Source organism: Tachysurus fulvidraco, chromosome 12 (genome assembly GCF_022655615.1).
Source record: "Tachysurus fulvidraco isolate hzauxx_2018 chromosome 12, HZAU_PFXX_2.0, whole genome shotgun sequence".
Lineage (NCBI taxonomy): Eukaryota > Metazoa > Chordata > Actinopteri > Siluriformes > Bagridae > Tachysurus > Tachysurus fulvidraco.
The window spans coordinates 2,759,398-2,777,286 of NC_062529.1; the positions used below are offsets into that span (position 1 = coordinate 2,759,398).

Below are 17,889 nucleotides of genomic sequence, written 5' to 3' on the forward strand. Positions count from 1 at the left end.
TCGTCAAGCTGTGGAGTGTGTGCTGTGTGTGTGTGTGTGTGTGTGTGTGTGTGTGTGTGTGTGTGTGTGTGCCCACGTCAAAAGGCATATTTATGAAAGGCGTGCACGTTTACGCACACTTTGTTAGGTCCAATTAAATGAAATATAGGACTATAAGGATATTATACATGTTTACAAAGACCACATCCCCCAGTTTCTCTCTCTCACATATACACACATATACACACATATACACACATATACACACATACACATATAAAACCACTCATATTCTGAATCATACACACACACTCTCAGACATCCCATCTCTCTTCCTTTCTCTCAGATGCCAATTCACACCCTCACGCATACATACTGATACACTCTCTCTCCCTAATGCATATAAACACACTCATATTCTACAACACAAACTCGTTTATCTTCCTTATGAGGACCTGAACGTAAATCTGACCTTAATCTCAGAAGGAAAAAAAATTTCTCCACAGAATGTCTCCACAAGGTCAGCAGTCAGATTCCTTGTGGGGATTTTCTCAGTTAATCCAGATATTTACTGCAATGCTACACCTAAAGCTAATACTACCATAAAACACACACACACAGAGATGTTCATCTTAATAACTGTATGGGGACCTTCACTTTTGTTAAAGTTAATTAAAGTTACAAATAAAGCTAACCTGAAGAGTGCGCGCACACACACACACCTTTGCGGGACCTGACCTCTTAATGAAGCTAATTAATGCTATTCTACAACAAAGGCTAAGGCTAATGTGAACCTCTCCCCACACACACACACACACACACACACACACACACACACACACACGTTCATCTTAAAAGTTTTATGGGGACCTTTAATTTTACTGAAGTTATGCTACAAACAAAACTAGCCTGAACCTTATTACCACCACCACTACTCCCCCCCCCCCACACACACACACACACAGTCATCTACTACCTAACTTCTAAATGAAGCTAATTAATGCTATGCTACAACTAAAGCTAAGGCTAACATGAACCTCTCCCACACACATAAACACACATACACACAGATGTTCATCACAACTCTATGGGGACCTTTATATTTGATGAAATTAATTAACTCTATGCTCCATCTAACACACACACACACACACACACACACACACACACAGTCATCTTCTATCTTTGTCGGGACCTAACCTCTTACTGTAGCTAATTGATACTATGCTAAACTAAACCTAGGACTTACATGAATTACTCCCTCACTCTCTCGCTCACTTTCTCTCTCTCTCTCTCTCTCTCTCTCTCTCTCTCTCTCTCTCTCTCACACACACACACACACACACACACACACACACACACGTTGACTTTCGAGGTCAACAGTATGAAACATTCCTAGCCTTGTGGGGACAATTTGGTTCTCACCAAGATATAAAAACATGCCAAAACAATGCACAAATACACAAACATTCGTATTCTGACTCATTACCACACTCTCACAGACATCCTGCCCCCCCCCTCCTTCTCTCTCTCCAATTCACACTCAAGTTCTCACTCACTTACACACACTCTTTCTTATCCCTCTCAATCCCTCATGCATATACACACTCTCCCATTCTTCTCTCTCTTTCTGTCTCTCTCTGTCTCTCACCCACACACACTCACACACACACACACACACACACACACACACACACACACACACACACACACACACACACACACACAAACACACACTTCCTTCCTTCACCACTTCCCAGTTTACAATACCGAGTTTATTCTCATAACTCTCATGTTCTGACACCGAATCTCTCTGGGTCTGGAATAGCCATCGATTTTGAAGAGTTTCTCGTTCTGTTCCCCGTCTCTGTATCTCGTGGAAAGTTAAATGCATTACAGTTCAGTAGACAAGGAAACAGCGAGCTGATCGGTGAGAACCGTTCCCTTTACACCATAATACAATCTCATCTCACATATTCATCTTTCTTTTTCTTCTTTTCTTCTGCCTAACTATTATGTATGTCTACTTGTACAGTATATAACAACAAGATCAACCTGCATGATATTTTTACATCTTACACACACTGTTATTTTCCCAGAAATGCTGGACTGGATATGAAGGATAAAACAATACAAGTCTCAGCTCCATGGTGACATTTTGTTCATGTTTATAGATGACAGTAAATCACATTGTGTCCTAAACCACATCAGCACATCACATCTGTGTGACATCAATAAGGAGCTGGATTCAATTTGAGATAGATATTTGCAGGGGAAAAAAGAAGGTTTTGAATCAGACAGAGAGAGAGAGAGAGAGAGAGAGAGAGAGAGAGAGAGAGAGAGAGAGAGAGAGAGAGAGAGAGAGAGAGAAAGAAAGAGACAGATTTAATGTTACTCGTTTGCATCCACGTGTCATCGCAGTGAGGTTCATAAAAGTCTAGAAGATGATGAGTTTTTATCCTGTGAGAGTCAGAGAGACCCCTGAACTGCATAAATAATTATATAGGCTTTTAACTAATTATGCTTCACAAGAAAAAATATTCTAAATATAAATATTAATTAGCAATGTGCTTATTTATTAGAGATAAACATATATAGGTTTGATTGGTCATAGGCTTTGATCCAAAATAAAGAAATAAAAGAAATGTAGAAATAAAATATTGGACGCATGTTTCATGAGAAAATTTACTCTTTTAAATGTCTTTTAAATAGCTTAAATGGTTTTGTACACAATACAATATTGAGCGTAATATTCGAAGATTTATGATCGATTATGTTAAAAAAAAATAAATCTGTACTGATGGCTGGGGAAATGATTTTACAGTTCAACGACTGTATGTGAGTGTGTTATAATATACGATATGTACCAGATTACATGTACCAGCAAGTGAAAGATCCATGATAAGACTAAACCATTATTATTATTATTATTATTATTATTATTATTATTATTATTATTATTATTATTATTATTATTATGTTCCCTGTTTCATTCTGTCAGTTTCTTCCCCACACTATTACCTCTTGCTCGCTCCTCATACATCCAAACCCAGATCCAAAGCTTCTTTGTCACAAGGACTGCTGGGAAAATGTGCTGTAGAAATAAAACAGACTTTTAATCGAATTAACAATGAGACAGAAATGAAATAAACACATCCAAGATGTCTGTAAGGCGATAATACGATCATCATCAATGGTCAAACTTATTAAGGGCAAAACTCATGCGTAACTGCAAAACCTGTTACACAGAAATCGTTTGTAACTGATCATTTTTAATTACAAAAACACACACACACACACACACACACACACACACACATTTTTATAGCTTAGAAATATTACATTAAATAGAATCAGCAGAAATTCCAACCTCTTTCAAGTTACTATGAAAATCAAATGTAAATTATTAATTCCTTGTGTAAATTCCCTATATTTTGGATTTGATATGCTCACAAATGTAAATGAAATTAGTTGTAAATAATAAATTTAAAAAAATAATAATAATTTGTAATTTCTTGATTTCTTGGTTGTTGTTTATTGTTTGTTTGTTTGTTTTTGTTTGTTTGTTTTTTTTAGATCAGGGAAAAATCATCTTCCCATCATCTCTATTTTATTATTAAACGTTACACATTAAGGCTTTTTTTTAAAACAATATTATTTATTAATATGCATATTAAACTATTCAGCTGATGAAGTTTATTAAACTTAGAGTGCAAGTGTCACATTTTGATCCATTTATTCTATTCGCAACACTTTTATTCAAAGTTCTGTATAATTCAAAGGATTCTTAATTTAAGAATATTAAATGCCTGTATTTGGGATTTGAGTCTTAGAGATTTTTTAATTTCTACTGTAGATCACTGAATTGAGCTAAAAATGTATTTCACATCCTAATGAGATAAGACTCATACCAAACTTCAACCCTTAAGCTTAGGATTTAAAAAGCAGTAGATAAAATACAGAGCATAATAATACAGGCACTGACAAGGTCATTCTCCTTATATAGCTTATTGTATACGCTCAGATATACAAGGACCACACTGTACTTGTTGCTTTCTATTAACGGGATATCTTTTCTTTTTTGTTACTCGTCCATGAGTTGCACTTTCAAGGTGCAACTACTTACCAAGTATGCAAAGTAACCCCAGTGACAGCCATAGTACAGTGCAGTACCTGTAATTATGTGGTCTGGTAAATAACCACACCACCTATAACCAGTGCTCTCAGATGAGGGTCCCGGGTACCATCAGGGTTCTAAAGCATAACCAGGGGGTCAATAAATATGTCACATTATGTGATGGAAATCACCATCTAACATTATTAAGCTGTTGTGCTTCCAAAATATTACTGCACACACTAAAATGCTTGATTTAAAAAACTGTTTGTAAAAAATAAATCAGTGATTTTCTTTCTTTATTTTTCTTTATTCTTTTTTTTTTTTTAATTTATATTCAGTATGTATACTTTCCAGGTCTTTGAGAACTCCTGGTCTATAAAGTTATTACAGTTATAGATCTGATTAGCTTTTTTTTTTTTTTTTTTTTTTTTTTTTTTTGTCTCTTCTAATGTATAGCTTCTTTTTTTTAACCTAATATTTAAATTTTATTTTTAACGTTTCTGTAAAGATTCATTAAAACAAAGATGCTGTACTATTTTATCACCATTGATAATAATTCGCACGACTGAAATAAATAAAATAAAGCGAAATCGCAAGTCTGCTGATTTTATTAGATTATTGTTCATTTGGAAAACCGATGGTAATGAGGCCAAATATTTAATATTAATGCAGACATGAATATTTTAAACGTACAAATAACGCAATAACTTTTTAATAATGAAATGACAAAGGCTATTTTTAATTAGATCATATCTTAAAAAAAACAATAATAATAATAATAATAATAATAATAATAATAATAATAATAATAATAATAATAATAAGAGCTTTCACGTGATAGTAATATTTAATATTCATATGACCAGACCACGGTATAGTTTATAGTCTGTTGTATAAAAAAAATATTTAAATTAATATAAATAACAATAATCAATGCTAAATTGTCACATTTACTATACATCTGTGCAACAGCATGAAAACATAACATTACGTCTTCAGTTTCACACGACATTTTTTTTTTTTTTACATATATACAAGTCCGATCGGTGATTATATTAAGACATTGTAAGTTTGTGTGTGTGTGTGTGTGTGTGTGTGTGTGTGTGTGTGTGTGTGTGTGTGTGTGTGTGTGTGTGTGTGTGTTTTCTTTTCTTTTCTTTTCTTTTCTTTCATCAGCTGTCCGAGTCCGCGTCGCTTTTGCTCTCCTCTGTTTTCTCTGCTGTGGCGCTTTTGGCGGATTTGTTCCATTTCTGTGCGCTCTCTGATTCCTCCGAGGATGATCTTTTCTGTCTTCTCCATTTTGCTCGTCTGTTTTTGAACCAAACCTAAGCGGAAAATAGCAGAATAGATTAATGGAAATGTTTCCTGGAATCAGGAGACGCGTAGCGCCGCAAATACGCAATGTTTCCGATTCTGTTCCGATTTATTTATTTATTTTTAAATAATTAATTGATTTGGGACAAAAAAAATCAAGGTTAATGTCAACTACATTACTGTTGTTGTTATGCATATTGCGCAATATAATGACGTCTTGAGCACTTTCATTGGCGCAGTAAAACATTACGCACGCACTTTAAAACGCAAAAACGGAAGAATCGCGGGCAATTTTAATTTTAAATCTGGGAAAAAAATCTTAAATCTTTTTTTTTTTTTTTTTTAAAGACCTTAATGCAAACAATGCCTGTGTACCTTTTAGTACCCTTTTTACCTACAAAAAACGCATTTTAATCTTAAATCTAATCGATAATTTTACGGTCTGAATTTAAGGTATGAATTTTAATTATTGACACTACATCTACGTTTACACGTGCAATAGGCATGTTAAAGGTACTACAGATAAAGGTATCGCCCAGACGTACAATACAGGTTGATTGTTTACCGCAAAGATTAAATAAGACAAATCTTTGCATATGTGCACATAAGACAATTTTTTAATGTAATTGCATTCTTTGCATCATCGTTTTATTTACTACTAGTACACTTTATTTCACCATTTAAGTTCTCAAATATTATCAATATCAGATTCAAACCTGTAAAAAAAAAAACAATGTGGATCTTATCTTATGGGGAAAAATGTCTATTTTTTTCATCCATTTCTTTAACAAATGCAGTTGGATTGTACTTAGATGCACTTGATTGTGTTTATTATTTTCATAGCCTACTTTATTGCATTACATTTGTGATTTCCCTTTGTCTGTATTTAAAAGTGTTTTTTATTATTATTATTATTATTATTATTATTACTACTACTACTATTATTATATGTTAAAGCTTAGTAGTTGTTTAAATAAACAAAACTATAATAAATAAATAAATCAAACATCTAAAAACATCTGTTCTCTGTCCTCACCTCCACCTTCTCCTCGCGCAGGTGCACTTTTCGGGCCAGCTGCTCCCTCGTGCCCACATCTGGGTATTTCGTCTCCTGAAAAAGGCCCTCGAGCGCTTCGAGCTGTTCGTCGGTGAAGATGGTGCGGTGCCGCCGCTTCCTCCTGCAGTGCAGCTGATTGAGGAGCTGCAGCTCTGCACGCGACACCGAGCTCAGGGGGGTCAGAGGGGCCAAATGGGACATGGACATGTAGGACATCATGTGAGGGGGAGGAACCGGAGACATCAGCACCGAGCCAGGGCTGTCGTACACTAGACGGAAAATAAAAATACATACATTTTATCTCTGTTTCCATTTCATTATTATAGCAACTATTACACAGGCAGCATAAATGTGAATAAACAGGTTAAACTGTGATGGCATTTCAAGGATTCTCGGAAATACAGCCATGAAACATGGACAAAAAAATGAGTGACCTCAGCACAGACAATAATAATAATAATAATAATAATAATAATAATAATAATAATAATAATAATAATAATAATAATATCTTCGTCAAAAATCTGCATTTCTAATAAATGAATAAATATCCATAGACATAAAAATGCCACCGCTGACGTCACTGTTCTACTCTGAACGTACATTGAATAACTTTTGTACAAAATATCACGTGTAATTATCGAGAACAAAAAGACTATTTCATGCTATTGCTTTAATAACGTTTTATTCTTGTTCCGTTTAAAATTCATTTATTACTTGCATATATAAACGTTTTTTTTGTTTTTTGATTTGTTTTGTAATGCGTAAAATCTGGAAGTCAGGAATAAATGATCATAATAATAAAAAAAAGTGAATCAATATAATTAATATAATTTAATATGACGCATCGAGTCGACTATAAAGCACATAAATAAAAAAGGTAGAAGGTTTTTACATTAATATATATAAAAATAATAAACTTGCTCTTTTTTCTTAAAATAAACTGTTAAAATAAAATAAACTGCTTTACACAGCAAGTGTCCAAACATTTTACTTGCCTGTATTTTAAGCGAAATTTCCCAGTCAAAGATTTATTTGTAAATCTATTTTGTAAATCAAAATAGATTTAATTCTCTAAACACTCAAAGCAGTAAATGTAGAGAAATGGGATGAGAAATGTGTTTCGAGGGAAAAGTCTTTAGCTACAGAGATAGAAATATTAAATAATTAAATAAGTAGAAAACACACACACACACACACACACACACACACACACACACACACACACACACACACACACACACACACACACGTACAAAGAATCTAAAATATTTCATCTCAAAAGGATCAATTTGCCCAGGAAGGAAAGAACACATTCTTACATGTAAATGTCCTCTTAAAGCAATGTGACTAATGGCTAATACACATAAAGGTGTGAATATGGCATCATTTGTACAAGAAATGTCCCATTACTAAAGCTTCCTGTTTGCTGGCTTTCACGTGAACGCCCTTTTTCAGCAATAGCATGCTCTAATCATGAGATCCCATCCTCTCTGATCCATCCTCTCTGATCCATAGTTGAAATCAGTGACTCTTACGTCACTCGACATATAAAACAAAAGTGGTTGTATTATCATTACTTTTACGTTTCAGTTAACTTTAATATGGGTTTATGAGGCCTATAAAGTGCTGACAACATTGATTAGTAAACTGTTAATGTGTACAGACTGCTGCTGCTTTATCAGGTATTAAAAACTCAAATACAGATTATTTTGTTTGTTTTAATGTTTTGTAGGATTTATGGAGTGTGTGTGTTTGCCAGAAACAAATTGACAGGTAAATATGCAATACACACGCACACAAGCAAGCAAGCGCGCGCACACACACACACACACACACACACACACACACACACACACACACACACACACACACACACACACACACACACACACACACACTCCATACAAACAAACAAATAGATAGATAGATAGATAGATAGATAGATAGATAGATAGATAGATAGATAGATAGATAGATAGATAGATAGATAGATAGATAGACACTAGAGAGACACCAGTTTTATGCATTTGAGATTAATTAAATTCTCACAGTTCTCACATATGTACAAGGCACACACAAAGATTTTGTTGTCGTTTATTTTTTCTTCTATGAGGAAAAGAAGCAGTTAAATGACACCTAGGACTGATGTGTCATTACATTTTGTTATTTATTTATATATTAATATATTGTTTCTACAATCTATAAAAGCTAAAGTGTTGGACTGACCCCAACAGATACGTCGCGCACACGATCTAGATATTCTGATAATTTAAAAACTTTATTTTCTTCTAATGATTAAAATCCTAAAATTACACGCGTATTTCCATATAAATAAAAAACTCGGACTGCTTGTGTAAAGTTAACCGATTGTCTGTATAAACGCATTATTGTAATGTCCCCAATTTCAAAATAGCTTTCATGCTTTAAAAACAAAATTTTTGTGTCTCTAATTCAAGTATTGTCTTAAAAGTGCAATAATAAATTATGGATGCTATACACTCCTGTGGGGACAATGTACATTTGCTTGTATATTTAATATGTATATATCCTTAACAGGATATTGTATATACGTAATAAACCTTTAAGTTTGTTTGGTTTATTTTTTAGAGAAACGCACTAAAGTACACTGCACGTGGGTTTAAACAAAACACATACATAAGGTACCAGAGATGTACAAGTCACAGTATCACCCCAGAGACAAGCAGAGCTACAATACTATTCAATAGAGATATTGTATATAACTATTTTCGTTGATAGAACAAACACACGTGAACCGTGGGAAAGGAAATGATTATTTAGATCATTTCTCTTCATTCTCAACAAAACTGCACTTGTTTTTTTTATTATTATTATTATTTATGTCTTTCTAAAGAAAAGAATTGCACTATATTTCTTCTCAAAACTTTACAAATAATTAATGCTATATATTTTTGGATATTAAGGGCCACTAGTGTAAAGGGTAACTGATGACACGGTATGCACATTTTCACGTCAATGACACGTGAGCGACAGAGAAATGTACAGTTTAGTTAGTTTCTTTGTGTAGGTAAAGTAGCTTTATTATAGAGTGCAAAGAATCTTTTTGCAGCATTCTGTATTTATTATTAGTAAAAATTGGTACTTTTAGGAAAGGTGCTTTACCTGTTGGCATGCACGGACACTGGCTCGGTAAGGATCCGGGGCAACAGCTCGGTGCCGCGCTCGCGCCGTAGCAGTAGGAGCTGTAAGCCGGTATCCGGGCTGAATACACTCCGCTGTAGTCAGGAGCCGCGGCTGCCAATGAATCCGTCAAACCGGGGAAAATGAGCGGCCCTTCATCCCCACTGAGCAGGAGAGAGTCCTTACAGCCTGCTCGTGCACTTCGGCCAGCTCTGCCAGCTCTGCCGGCCAGGATACTGTCGATGCTGAACATGCCAGCGGGCATCACGCAGAGCGCACCGGGGTTTAAAAAAAAAAACAAGACGGAAAGGAACCAAGGGCGCCTAAAACACGCAGCAGACTCTAACAGTAAGAAATAACGAACTGAACGGTAAAATAAAACAAGTAAAGGATTTGTAAGCGCGAGAACAGATGTGCCTATGCGATGCGTAAAAAGAGAGAGTAAAAAATGCAATACCTAAAGTCGGGAAAGTTTACGGATCCGAAATCAGACTCCGATAGAGCTCCTCATTTTTGCTGAAATAAAAATTTCCAAAGCAGCACAGAGTGAGTGTGTGTGTGTGAGAGTTTGTGTGAGTGTGTGTGTGTGTGTGTACAGGCTCGTGTTTTGCGCTCCAGTTGAATTTTCCCCTTTTGGCCTTTTTTATACCCCTCTGACGTCAGAGAAGGAGTTTTCCTTTTTTGCATATCCGCCGGAGGGGTAAAACACACACACACAAGCGCACACCTCTGACTTTCTGTACAGGATGGACATTTTGGATTTGGGTTTTGGGGTTTAGCAACATGTTAACACATGCACAAACACTCAAAGGTGTGAAAACAAGTTTGTGTATTGAGGACGGATAATTCGATTATGGTCCTGATTGGTAATAAAATGCTGTTTGCGCACCAAATTATATGCATCGTTTGGACGAACTGTTGGCTGATAAATTATTTTGGATGTTGTGTGAAAATTTATTTAGAGAAATCTTTCAGGGTCCTGAAAATGTGCACGAATAATTCGTAATAAATAAATAAATAAATAAATAAGTTAATTAATTAATAAAAATCAGAAGAACGCTTGGTTATGTTTCATTTGTTTATTGCACTTTATTTCTTATTTACTAAAAATAAAAAATAAAAAAAGACACCATTGCTTGTGTATAATAGTATATTTGTACCTTAAAAATAAAGTGCACAATTTGACCTTTAAGTAAAACTTTAAAAGGTCCAAAGTATTCTGGTTGGACGCGTCTAAAAAAATATGATATTATTAAACAGAATAAATTCCTTTCGGTATTTTACGCAGACGCAAAATGTTCTCCGGCGTCCATTTGTTCTACTGAATTGATGGGTTTAGAAAACAAGGTATTAAACTCTGGACCTTTACTGGTACACGTTCAGTACCTTTAGTACCGTATCTTTAACCTAGAAAAGTGCGTGTAGTGCGCAAAAATACTACTATTTCCGTATCTTTAATTATTATAAAGGCGCGCAAAGATAAACACCATTTTTGTCATTTGAATGTGATGCTAAATTATACAAGGACGTCTATTGCAATGAAGATTTCAGTGTTTCTCTATTTCTGCTCAAAGCTCCTGCTGGTGTTTATCTCTACAGGTTATGAAGGTGTGTTTTGCTTAAATGAATCCTAATGGGGTGTGTTATTTGTAAAGCGCTCGGTGTGACACGACTCTTAATGGAGGAAGATAGATTAATGCAGAGAGGAGATTAGGGTGGGTTTTCAACCCCCCCCCCCCCACACACACACACACACACACACACCACCACATCCTATTCAGCTGCTGCAAATCGCCCGTGTTCACTTCTCACACAACACACCTCTACTAAACACACACACACACACACACACACACACACACACACACACACACACACACACACACACACACACACACACACACACACACACACACACACACACACGCCTCCCGTTAACAAATCTGAAAACAGACTTATTAGGCTACTTGAAAAACAATCTCATTAGCAGGAAGGAGCTGTGTGTCAGGAAGTTCAGATTGTACTTAATGATATTGAGGAATCCAGACTAATCAAGTCACTTCTTTTGTCATGGATATTTTTACTATTGGTGACCGTTTACTATTTGTCCTTGTTCTAAATTACAAATTAAATATAATTACAATATCACAGAGAAGCTGTTATTAGAAAATTGTCTTTGGATTGTATGTAATGGACGAATCAGGAACAAAAAATGTAATTATATGTATATAGACATGCATTGTATAGCTACGGGAGATATTAAATACATAAATAGATTCATAAATGGATGTGTATTATATCAATTATGGATTTATAAAATAAAGAAAGACGCAGCACGTTTTATATACAAAGTGGAAAAACAAGTTGCAGAATTTGATTGTTTAGATGGTTTGAGGTCTTTTTTTTTTACTAGATCTTTATAAAGACTATACAGCAAAACAAGAAGTGTTGAATTAATTTAGGGCAGAATTCTTTCGTTCACTTTTATATTATATTTATTCAACCTTTCACCCCACACACACACACAGATACATACTGACAAATTAATTTTTTTGTAAATGTATTAAAAGTTAACATTAATCCATGCTGATCTAAAACCTGCAGGAATTTTTATACGTGATATCAAACACCAAAACTAATATTTTATAAATTAAGGACTAGGACTAATAAATTAACTAATAAATTAATCCTTATACACGAAGCTTTCCGAAGCTGGAGCTGTAACTTCAGGCCTGATTATCATTTTTCATGTAGATTGGTCTGTATTCCTTTGATATGTAAAGATTTCATCCATTTCATGCACTTTGCCTTCCCTGTAATTCCAGATGAGGGGAAAAAAATAAATGGCACCTTTTATTTTTTATTATTTACTATTTTTATGTATGTATTTCAAAGTGACCATTGAAAGGAGACAGGAAAAAAGGATTGGTAAAATTGAGATGGCCATCTGAAATGAAAAGCCTCCAAAGAGGTGTGAAGGCAGCACTTACATCCTGAATAGCTGCAGTCAATCATGAGGCTAAATGGCGGCTCTGCGCTCACACACTGACAGGCCTCTACAATGGAGCCTCAACACGCCGCCATCTTTATTGCACGACACACATTATATGCCATGGGCCTGATCTCTCAAATCTAGCTTAATGCAGCAAATCAAAGTGGACTTTGCAATATAACTGTTTCGTAACTGGCGTAAACAAACCGTAGAGGAAAGAAAAATGAAGAATGTTTGAGAAATGTGGGAGAGAGGATTGAGAAAAGGGATCTCAGTCCTCATCTATCACTCATCTGAGCTAGATAGATAGATAGATAGATAGATAGATAGATAGATAGATAGATAGATAGATAGATAGATAGATAGATAGATAGATAGATAGATAGATAGATAGATAGATAGATAGATAGATAGATAGATCACTAAATGTATGAAATATTTGTTTTTAAAACACTTTATAGAGTTGAGGATAGAGGTCAATGAAGACATCTGATGGTTTGTCCTGCACAGAGCTCTGACATCAACCCCATTGAACACCTATGGGATGAACTGGAATGCTGATAATACCCCAGGCCTCCTGACCTGATATGAATACGCACATTTCCACAGACAACCTCCAAAATTGACTGTAAAGTCTTCCTAGAGAGTCATACCAAATCATTATATACTACATACATCCCACATTTCCAGAATGGGTGCTAATATTTTTTGGAGTCCATATAGAGATAGCAGGTTAAAGCTCAAACTATCACTCAGTGTGTGTGTGTAAACTATACCTCATTCCTATATGGTTAAATGTGTTGATTATTTCCAGACAGGGTGTCAATATTTATGCTCCGTGTATGTGTTTGAAGCAGTAGACAGAGGTGCAGGCTCAGTATCGCCTGGTGCCAGACTGCAGTGTGTGTTTATTTCCTGTGTATTTGAGCAGGGACAGTGAGGTGAGGGGGAGACGGACACGGGATTAAAAAAAGGACAGAATCTAATCCATCACTGCGGAGTGGTGCCGCTGCAGATTGTGTATTTATTGTTCATGTCTGAGCTGTCATACAGTGTTTGTGTGTGTGTGTGTGTGTGTGTGTGTGTGTGTGTGTGTGTGTGTGTGTGTCTTACAAGACCGCACAGCCTGAGTTTAAAAAGCTTCAACAGTTGGTCAGCAATACGGTGACCACCTTACTAAAAAAGATCCATCAAAAGATCAGCTAAAGATCCTATACATGAGCACTGACTCCACCCCTTTTACCACCCCGCCCCACCACACCCCACCCTCACCCCATGATAAAGAAATGTAAAATATTGTCATTATTATAGCCAATACAATATAGCAGGGTCGCACTTGTGTGTATGCAAGTATGACTTATGTGAAGCAATTAGTTTACATTGCAAATAAACAATACATGCAATAATGTGAGAATGAGAAATTTCTGAAGAGATTTCTGCATTTTGTACAAAACCTGATACAGGATAAAGAAAGGAACTGATTTAAAAATATTTTAGCAAAATTTCAGTTCAGCTAAAACTGTATTTTTTTTTAATCCTGTATGATTACAAATGTTTATTTTCTTCAAACTTTTCTCTAAAATTTCATACTTTTCTCCAATAAATAAATAAATAAACAAACAAACAAACAAATAAATAAATAATTCGCACAGCACAGTATGTGATTTATATTTTTTTTATAGTACTGTATGTTGAAGCCTCATAGATAGTGGAATTCATTTAAAAAAAAAAAAAGATTACTCAATAAATAGAAAACAAAATTTTAATTTAAATCCATTTTAATTTAAATCCATCTCAGACTCTCTATAATCAATTAACGATTGATTATAACATCAACAGAAACTCAGCTATGACTTCTGATCGTATATATATATATATATATATATATATATATATATATATATATATATATATATATATATATATATATAAACGATCAGAAGTCATCGTTTATATATATATATATATATAAAAAAAAGTCATCGTTTATATATATACATATATATATATATACTGGGGTGCCGATAATTCAAGATGAATAGAAAATGTTGTGTATGAAGGAAGAAGGTATCGTTTATACTCTCTATAGTACTCTCTAAAATCTCTACCTTGTTACACTTTACAGAAAGTGGCTCGGCTTTGTTATTCTTTCCAATAATTTTCAAGCATTTTGGATCCATTTAGGATTTTTTTTTTTTTTTTTTTTGGCTTGGAAAAAAAGAAATGCTGTACTCATATAAAGCTACACACCATCCTTTGTAGGTTTAAGCTGAAAATGGCACATACTAGAAGTGTCACATTTCTGCTTATTTTCACGAAGGGTGCCATTAATTTTGGAGTACGGAGCAACAGGAACAAACAGCCGATATTTGTTGTATAAGGACATATTTTTTTTTAGATTACAAGCAACAAAATAAGTGGAAAGATATTTTCTTGCTGCTGCCAGTGAAATGAAATGCCTCTTTTTTTTGAGTGTGTAATGCTTATAGGAATCACAAACACAGCAGCTTTTGGACGATCAGCCCGAACCTGGCAATTTAGCCATCCGCAGCCATTTTCTACTTAAATGGTTTTCTTTACTTTTATCACGAAACTTCCAGAAGAGTTCACCGCGAGCACATGTCAGCGGGTGTGAAAGAGGCTGAGTATCAATCATTAGTTACAGCGCGAAGCCATCATTCTGTCCTAGCAATTACTGATTAAAAGCATCGGAGGCATCACTGAGCCTGAAGTGCACTCTGAGGCCTGTTATCTGGACCGTGTGTCAAGCTGAAACTCAGAGACACATTCATGCATTTGAGAGGAAAATGTAAACCTCTTTTCCTCCTCAGTCTCTCTCTCTCTCTCTCTTTTTCTCCCTCTCCCCCCACCCCCACCATCTCCATCTCTCTCCATCGCCATCTCCATCTCACGTCAGCGTGCTTTTGAAAAGAGCATAGAGGGATCGCAGAAATGTTAAAATGGCTGCGAGACTTGGCAGAATCATAATAGAACCTAGAATCATTCCATCAAGCGAGTCGAGGCCCGGGCCTGACACAAATGAATCGAATGTAGCATCTTACAGCCTTAGCGCAGGCCTCTTAACGTCTAGCGACATGTTAATTTCTTTCATTTTTCATTTAATTTCCTGAGATTGCCGAGTTGATGCGTTATTATGCTTGTTTAATATGATGTCTAAACACTAAAGAGCTGTCTTTTTTTTTTTTTTTTTTTTTTGTACGAAACAACTCACAAATTGACGTGCTGTTAAAATATGGAAAATAATGGACAGCTAGAATGACACATTTTGTACTGTTATAGTTACATTTGATGTTACGGAATGTACACAAGACAGGTTCTGTTTAGAAGACAATAAAAATCAACAAATTCTATATTTAAAACAACAAAAAACAAAAACAATCAAACAAAAATAAAAAAACACACAGGTTTGCATGCTTCCCAAATGTAGTGAGTATTGCATTCGATTTAGTACCTACTGCATTCAAATCACTACTTAATACATTTGATTCAGTATCTATTGCATGTGATTCACTACTTACTGCATTCGAATCACTACCTCATGCATTCAATTCACTACCTACTTCATTCGATTCAGCACCTACTGCATTCGAATCACTACATAATAAATTTGATTCACTACTTACTGCATTCAATTCACTACCTCATGCATTCAAATCACTAACGAATTCATTCGATTCAGCACCTACTGCATTCAAATCACTACTTAATACATTTGATTCAGTACCTAATGCATGTGATTCACTACTTACTGCATTCAAATCACTACCTCATGCATTCAATTCACTACCTACTTCATTTGATTCAGCACCTACTGCATTCAAATCACTACTTAATACATTTGATTCAGTACCTAATGCATGTGATTCACTACCTCATGCATTCAAATCACTAACGAATTAATTCGATTCAGTACCTACTGCATTCGAATCACTACATAATAAATTTGATTCAGTACCTACTGCATTTGAGTCCCTACCTCATGCATTCTAATCACTAACGAATTCATTCGATTCAGCACCTACTGCATTCAAATCACTTCTTAATACATTTGATTCACTACCTACTGCATTTGATACAGTGCCTACTCCATGCAATTCAGAACCTCCAGCAATTGATTCACTACTTACTGCATTCGAATCACTGCCTTACGCATTCAGTTCACGACCTCGTGCATTTAATTCAGTACCTACGGCATTCGATTCAGTACTTCCTTCCTGTGACTCAGAACCTACTGCATTTAATTCACTACCTAATGCATTCACTGCATAGGCACTACACACCATGGACAGCTACAAGTGTCCGAATGTGCTTCCGATAAGACTCCTCGAAGCTTCAATATTGCTGTCCAATTTAAATAAATAAATAAATAAATAAATAAATAAATAAATAAATAAATAAATGCTGTTTACATGGTCTATTTACCGTGAAACAAAGTGAATTTGCTGTTTATCTTTAGGGATTAAGGAGTCGTCCTGAAATGCGCTGTAACCAAAAGCAGAAACCATATTAATATAATAAAATGTATATATTTTTTACCGTTGTGTTTGGAATTTGCTGTTGTACTGTATTTCTGTTTTGCAGTTTGATGTCATTTTTTTTTTTTTTTTAAGTGAAGTGTAGCACATGGAGAAAAACAAGCCTGGATGAATAACACCAGTGGACACAACAGAAAAAGAAAAGAAGGAGAAGAGGAAGAAGGAGAAGAGGAAGAAGAAGCAGCAGCACGGCTAAATTAGCTTCGGATACGTCACATAATTCGGAAGCGATCGCTGAGACAGAACTGTATTGTTGGACACGAGGAGGAAGGACGGCGAGCACCTGGACTAACATGGCTAACACGGAGAAGTAACTCAATCTGAAAGCTTAACCCGAGCCCGAATTGCTGGTGGTCCAGCTCAGGTTAATCCATCACAGGTGCTAAACGACTCGTACCACCAGATCGTCATGTCAGTAAATTCATTACGCGTCCACTCAATTACTTCCAGAGATGTTTCTAGAATTTATTTTAAACACTCTTAAATTCACTCTTATAATGATAATAATTTCGTTCCGGTACATATATGTATTTTATCTCTATTTGTCTTTCACAATATCATCAAAACCTATCATGCGCATGTTTGGTTCAAACATCTTTAAAACTTTAAGCTAACAGAAACTTCATAATACCATAATGAGGTTAGAGAGCTTTACGTTAATATGATACCTTTCACAGGCTTTTCTGTTGCCTGTGGAAATTAGGGATGAATT

General features: G+C 35.2%; 1 protein-coding gene across 1 annotated transcript; it reads right to left on the reverse strand.

Moving 5' to 3' along the window:
* Positions 1-4,931: 4,931 nt before the first annotated feature.
* Positions 4,932-10,521, reverse strand: gsc (goosecoid). Its single transcript, XM_027160081.2, has 3 exons — positions 9,612-10,521; positions 6,447-6,736; positions 4,932-5,421 (listed from the first exon to the last, which is right to left on the reverse strand). The coding sequence occupies exons 1-3, from the start codon at positions 9,892-9,894 to the stop codon at positions 5,269-5,271; spliced, it is 726 nt and encodes a 241-aa protein (XP_027015882.1). The 5' UTR covers positions 9,895-10,521; the 3' UTR covers positions 4,932-5,268.
* Positions 10,522-17,889: the final 7,368 nt, after the last annotated feature.

Excerpts from the sequence above, each read along its gene's own strand:
- gsc (XM_027160081.2), bottom strand. The coding sequence starts at position 9,894 with ATGCCCGCTGGCATGTTCAGCATCGACAGTATCCTGGCCGGCAGAGCT. Across the intron at positions 6,737-9,611 it reads GTGTCCGTGCATGCCAACAG|TGTACGACAGCCCTGGCTCG; the intron begins GTAAAGCACCTT and ends TTTTCCGTCTAG. Across the intron at positions 5,422-6,446 it reads TGCGCGAGGAGAAGGTGGAG|GTTTGGTTCAAAAACAGACG; the intron begins GTGAGGACAGAG and ends TTTTCCGCTTAG.